Here is a 6,470-nt window from a genome sequence, read left to right as displayed (position 1 = left end):
ATGTCTGCTGCGACGGCCCGGGGGGGCTGCCCGTGTTCCAAGCCCAAGTCACAAGTGTTGCACCGACAGCCACGTTCGCTCCAGCCACGGACAAGTTTGGAGGACAAAGCCCCGGCTTATCGCTGGGCTCGCAGAGCAGGCTCGTTTCGCAAGCTGCTCGCACGTCAGCCGCCAGCCAGCGCCGGCTCCCGGCAGGAACACGGAGAGAGGCGCCTGAGCAGAGCTGACAGCGAGACAAAGCCCTTTGGGGCTCTCTGGGTAATCGCTGGCTTCGCCACAGCTGAAAACTGCAGCGAGCCAGCCGCTGAGATGCCCTGCCGTCCCTGGGAGCTGCGCAGCCTGCTGCTGCCAGGCGGGGAGGCACGAATGCCTGGCGGAGGTCCTCCAGCCGGGAGTATCTCCCTGCAGGCAGGATCTTGGGGGGAATCAGGGATTTGAGGTGCCTTTGCAAGGGCTGAGGGCACTCTCTGGTCAAGCTTCCCTGCTCTTCACCCTGAGGGATAGCAGCGAGGATGTCTGACTTTCCCCTCACTGTCACAAAAAGGACGCAGATCTTACGTCCCCAAGTGCAGCAGGAGCCACTTCTGCTTGCAAGGGAGAAAAAATACATGCTGAATTAGGTTTGAGACCTCTGCAAAATTAAATCTTCATAAAACGGCTTCAGTTTAATCATCACGTACCCTGAACCAGAGAACTTTTGGCCCCTGTAAAACACAAAGACCAGGACAGGTTAGTGTGTGAGCATCCTGTATGCAGACACAAGCAGCTGCCTGCAGGAGAGGTGAGCCAGCTGCCGTGCTGCTGCGGCATGGCATGGCATGGCATGGCATGGCATGGCATGGCATGGCATGGGTTCTTTTGCTTCCTCGGTGGGGAACACAGAGACAAAAACCCCCTGAAACCACCGTGTGCAAAGCCGATGCAAAGCGCAGATGTGCAGAGCAGCGTGTTAACCTGCCAGGGAACTTCAGCTCTCCGCTTATTCCCGGGATCCGAGGGGTTATCTCAGCCCTGCACAGAGCAGGGAGATGGGCTGCATCTCCTCCAACACTGGCGCCTTAGCATCGCCCTGGGGAGAAAACAGAGCTGGAAGAGAGGGTTCATGGCAGAAGCACCCCTGAAGAGAAGCCCCCGGCTGGGCTGGCTCCCCGCATCCCGGCTGCGGATGCGGTGGGTCGGTACTGGGCACATTCCTTCCCCCGGCTGTGGATGCGGTGGCTCCGGGCCGGGATCGCCGTCGGGCGATGGCGCTGCGCCGCCGTGGTGGCTCCTGGCCGGCTGCGGGCGGGGAGCAGACGGGGCGAGGCGGGGTCGGACCGGGCTGTCGGTGCCTGCGGCAGGGCGGCAATCAGGGGTCACCTGCACCGGGGTGGCAGCAGGGGTGATGGGGATGAAGATGATGAGGATGGGGATGTGGATAGAGATGAGATTGAGAATGGGGGTAGGACACCGCTGGATATGCCCAGGAAAGGGCGCCGGCATGGGGGGAAATGTTGCTAATCCTGGGGCCAGGCGCCCCACCAAGATGTCCCCCACACTCGCCCACCCCCGGCGCCACACCACCCTGTCCCCACACGGAACAGACCCCACAGCCCTCTGTTCCTTCCTTTCGGAGGCTGCCCGAACAGCCACCCGAAATGCGTTTTTCTCCGGGCGGGAATATCCCCCTCTCCCGCCCGCAGCCCCTTTCCCAGCTTGTGCCAGCACCCCCTCCCGCCCCCGGTACCGCATTGCGGAGCTGCCCGCTGGCACCGGACCGGACCGGGGAGATGGAGGGACACGTCAGCCCCTACGGGGGCTCGGCGTGTTTTGGGGGCAATAATAGGAGCCCCACGGGGATCTGAGCTGTGCCTGTGCTGCGGGAGAGCTGCCTCTGGCTCCCCCCATCCTCATCCTCGCTGTGTAGCGGCAGCGGGTGGACAATTAGTTGTTGTGGCTTTTAAAACGATGTAAATAGAGGTGTTTTCGGTCACGGGAGGGGTGTGTGGGGTTGGCTTCCCCCGCGGTGGCGGGTTTGCCTGCAGCGGGGATCAGCCCGACGCTCCACAGCCGTGGGCAGGGTTTGGTGCGTTTGGATCAAGCCAGGGGTACACCCAGCCCTTTATTTCGTTTGTTTCTCCCCCTTCGTTCATTTGTGAGGAGAGATTTTTCCGTCCTTCACGAGAACAAAAACCTCGGGGTGCATCTGCAAACTCCATCCATCCCTGCAGTCTGAGCGCTACGGGCTAAAACAAAACTGTGAGGGGGGTGAAAGCAGCCCCTCCACCCCCAGCCGTAAGACGACCTCTTCCCAAAAAATGTGTCCCACCGCTTGCAAACAGCTTAGTGCCACCTTCAATGGCAAGCCGGCGCTGCCTCCCCGTAGCCCGAGGATGTGTTGTGACCCCGATGTGGGGAAGATGAACCTCCCTCTGCCCCTGCTCTGCTCCTCCGAGCCCCGCACGAACCAGGCCAGCCTCATCATCTATGTTTTCTCTTTATTGTTCGATATATTTATGTACCACATTATATGTTAAAGATAGACTTTTTTTTTCTGATATACATTTTTCATCTTATTTACCACAATGACACCACACGTACATTGGAAACAGCTCCACGGATCTGGTAGATTGCACAGAATGAATTGTGTCGTAGTTTTGTTCCTGTAATCCTGAACGACATCAAATCCAACCATATATTATTATTATTAATTTTTTTTTTTTTTAGCTTTTCATAATTTAGAAATAACGATTGTTAAAACGAAACGAAACATAAGTCACCGAGAAGTGGACTCCAGGGCTGCGATTTCAACCAGAGGCAACACATTTGTACTCGATGAGAAGCGCCAGTTCCTCAGAGTGGATTCAGATGGAAGAATCAAGCAGTCCTGACATCTATGTGGCTACGGTGTAAACATTGCAGGTAAGTGGCATCAGCCGCTGCTTGGGCTTGTTGGGCTGGTCGTACAATCTGGGTCTCATCTACATCCATCTCTCAAAATGTTAAAACAAAGGTCCCTGCAAACCCACGGCGGGTCTGCCTCCATCTGTGAGCGCAGCGACCCAACGCCGTGGGCTCGGCACCTGTGTTTCAGCTCCTGAAACACTGAATTGCATATCTGGAATGATTGTTGAAAGCTGCGACTGTTTCCCAACAGGCCGTTTGTGGGGGGCCAAGCTTCAGGCAACGAGTGAGGAGATAGGGGTGGGGCACCAGATAATTTCCTTCCAAAAAATCTAAATAACAAAAAAATAGATTTAAATCTGAGCTTATTTAAAAAGACATCAGGGCGAGCACTTTCATCTCTTCTTATTTTCCTTAATTTGCAGATTCTATGACATAGAATTCGTTGGATGCACGTAACGAAAATAATGACTCTTTCTTTCCATTAAAGGGATGCAGAATTATTTGGCTATGTGGATGTTTGATGCGATTCTCTTCCTGCACCCCACTCTGGCCCCTCCTTAGTCTTCAGCATTGGTTCTGAAAGCCTCTATGAGGCCTTCTAAAGAGTGGATGAACCCAGAGATGCTGCAGATACCACCTATAACGAAAATGGCAACATCAAAGAAGACATGATGCCACAAGAGCTTCCTCCACAAGAGTTTGAGGTGGAAGAGACTGGGGAGCAGGAAACAGAGCCCTGCACCTGTGAGGCTCCCAGTGAGACCCATCAAGAGGGCAAAATGGGGGACGTAAATAGCCATGAGCAGGGTGAAAACTACCAGGGCACACCTGAGGGTGAGTCCCCAGGATTTGAGCCGCCCGTCACCCCCGTAGCAGTTGGGGAAGAAAGCCCTGTTTCCATCTTGGAAAAGGGACCTCTCCAGGACTTCTACAGCTGCAAAGAACGGCAAGGGGTACGACAGCAAGGCTTTGGCCACCAAGAAAATGTTGACTACTGCCCTAATGGTGGATGGCAAGTTGTCTGTAATGACCTCCTTGGTCTCATCAGCCCAGGTCAGGTAGGCGACCAAGGCAAAGAGTCCCTTAAGGATGCAAGCTGCTATGTGAGTCCAGTTCATCATGCAATGAAACTCCTTGGGGTTCTGCATGTTCCCCTCCAAGGAAGGCAGAAAGATCTGGGAGGTGTAGCTGAAGACAATGATGCCAATGGAGATGGGAAACTTCTTGACATCAATGTAAAACTTGACTTTGTCCCAGGCCCAGTCACGTGCCCTGGAGAGGCAGTAGGCGATCACCAGGATGTTGATGACAAAGTGGGCTAAGGTGCAGAGCAAGCTGAACTTGGAGACCGCCTTGAGGTTCTTCAAGAACGCGCAAGGCAGGAGCACTGCCGTGGCAATGATGGACCACGACTTCTGGGAGACGGGCAGGTTGGGGAAGCTGTTGTACATCAGGTTCCCACTGACCACCACATAGAGGATGCAGGTCATGACCAGTTCAATGATCTGAGCCACGTTCACGATTCTGCCCCCCAGGGTGGGGAAGCGGGGCGCGCAGCACGCGTTCGCGATGTCCACGTAGGAGTCTCTCACCCTGACTATCTCCCCATCCTCATTCTCTTCGTAAAGACAGGCAATAAGGATTTTCCCAGTGTAGCAGCAAACCACTGCAGCGAAAATTATTAAAAAGAGTCCTAGGTATCCACCGTGAAGGATGGCATAGGGCAGGCCCAGAACAAACATCCCCTAGAAAGAGACAAAATGGAAACCGTGTTGCTGGATCTCGGAGGGGCCCAGGCCCACAGACAAGCACACACAGCCACACCGTGGCTGTCACGTGTGCGCTCCTGTCACGCCCGCGCACCATCACACCCACGCAGGCGGGCACACAGTCACGCCACGCAGTCACGGCCACACGCGGTGACGCACCCCCTGTCCCCGTGACGTGCCACCCCCACAGTCACACCCGCGCAGTCACACCCTCATCATCGAACCCCCGAGCGCCCAGAGCAGGCCAGCAAGGTTTGGGTGCCTGGGCTTTGCCCCAGTCTCTACCCTCTTTGTCCCCAGCCCCTCTCAGTGCACCAAGACCCCTGCAGCTGGCGACATCCAGAGGGGCCAGAGTGGGCCAGCTCCAGTGCAGCCCCACCATAGCCCAGTCAGCCCCCTGTCCCTCCTTGCCTCCTGACCCATGTGCTGGGGCAGCCCTCTGGGGACAGCAGCCAGCCCCAGCCCTGCAGAAGCCACAGCATGACTGAACCGGGGCCTGGACCCCTCCCTGGCACTGTGCCCTGTTCAGGGTGGGGGGGGCAAAGCAGAAAGCCAGGTTGGGGGGATTTAGTTTCCTTTTTTTTAAATCTATTTTTCCTTTTCTTTCCTTCCCTTCCCCCTCCCCTATTTTTCCTCGATCTTTCACCTGGTTTTTTTCCTTCCCCTTTTCTTCCCTTTTCCCCCTTTCCCTCTAAGCGGGTTTGCAGTCAGCCCACGGCTGCTGTCCGGGACGCGGAGCGCAGAGCGGCACCGGGCTCGGGGAGCCCCGCGGCGGCGGCCGTACCTGGATGGCGTTGGTGACGTTCCATCCCGCCTCCCATGCCGTGATCTTGGGCTTGCCCTGCCCGGAGAGCTCGGAGCAGGCCTCCTTGGAGGCGGAGGGCGGCAGGGGCCCTGTGCCGTCCCGCTGGTAGTGGATGTCCCCCTCCAGGGGCGGCTCCCCGCCCTCCTCGCTGCCCTCCGACTTGAGGATGTCCATCTGCAGCCCTTGCCGATGCTCCATGTCCAGGTCGTCGCAGTGGGCGAAGCCCACCGCCTCCTCGTCGGTGGCCGCCTGGAAGCCCATCCTGGCGAACATGCCGCTCATCTTCGCCTGGGATTTGTGTGACACCGAGGTGGCCACGTTGGAGAGCTTGCTGCGGAGTAGGGTGGCCATGGCGGCGGCTCTGGTGGCTCCGCTGCTCGCGGACCTTCGCGGACGCAGAAACCCGACGGGGCGGGCTGGCGGTGGGGCTGCGGACCGGACTTGGTCGCCCGGCGAGGGGCGGCTGCGGGGAGCTGCTCCGAGCCGCTACCTCCGCGTCCCGGCGCAGTGCGGGCGGCTCCCGGCCGGGATGCCCAGGGGCATGACACCGCTGCGGGGGGAGCGGGCCCGCACCCCCGCCGCCCGCTCCGCGCTGCTCCGCGCCGCTCCGCCGAGCCCCGCGGCGGGATCGGGGGACGAGTGGGGCGGGCTGGGGGCTGTCAGCAGCCGGCGGATGTCACCAGACGGGCAGCGCGAGCCCCTGGCAGAGCGCGCCGCGTCTCCATCGCAGTGCGCCCACCTCGCGGAGAGAAGAGGAGAGGGGAGAGAATTGCTGCATTTCTGGGGGAGGTACCAGCCTCCCCGGCCAAGCCCAGCCCCCCGCACTCCCCCCCCGCCCCACCCACGCCCGCCGGGCCCCGCCAGCAGCGCCGCAGCCCGGGACCCCCCCCGACCCCCCCGCCCGGCTCCGCATCCCCTGCGCTGCCCGCCCTGCCCCTCACCTGCCCCGCACCTGCCCGCCAGCCCCTTCCCCACGGAGAAACAAAAGAGCCCCACCGAAGAGGCGGACA

The 6,470-nt window shown here is 59.0% G+C and overlaps 1 protein-coding gene across 1 annotated transcript; it reads right to left on the bottom strand.

Annotated features, from left to right (window-relative positions):
- Window positions 1-2,457: 2,457 nt before the first annotated feature.
- On the bottom strand, window positions 2,458-6,237 carry SLC32A1 (solute carrier family 32 member 1). The gene is made up of 2 exons (XM_085079052.1): window positions 5,440-6,237; window positions 2,458-4,631 (listed from the first exon to the last, which is right to left on the bottom strand). The coding sequence occupies exons 1-2, from the start codon at window positions 5,809-5,811 to the stop codon at window positions 3,444-3,446; spliced, it is 1,560 nt and encodes a 519-aa protein (XP_084935178.1). The 5' UTR covers window positions 5,812-6,237; the 3' UTR covers window positions 2,458-3,443.
- Between the last annotated feature and the right edge of the window lie 233 nt (window positions 6,238-6,470).

The sequence above is a fragment of the Lichenostomus cassidix genome, chromosome 20 (genome assembly GCF_008360975.1).
Source record: "Lichenostomus cassidix isolate B80296 chromosome 20, HeHo_3.0, whole genome shotgun sequence".
In the NCBI taxonomy this organism is placed as follows: Eukaryota; Metazoa; Chordata; class Aves; order Passeriformes; family Meliphagidae; genus Lichenostomus; species Lichenostomus cassidix.
Note: the sequence above shows the minus strand (reverse complement) of the source record. Positions and strands in the feature narration are given on the sequence as shown.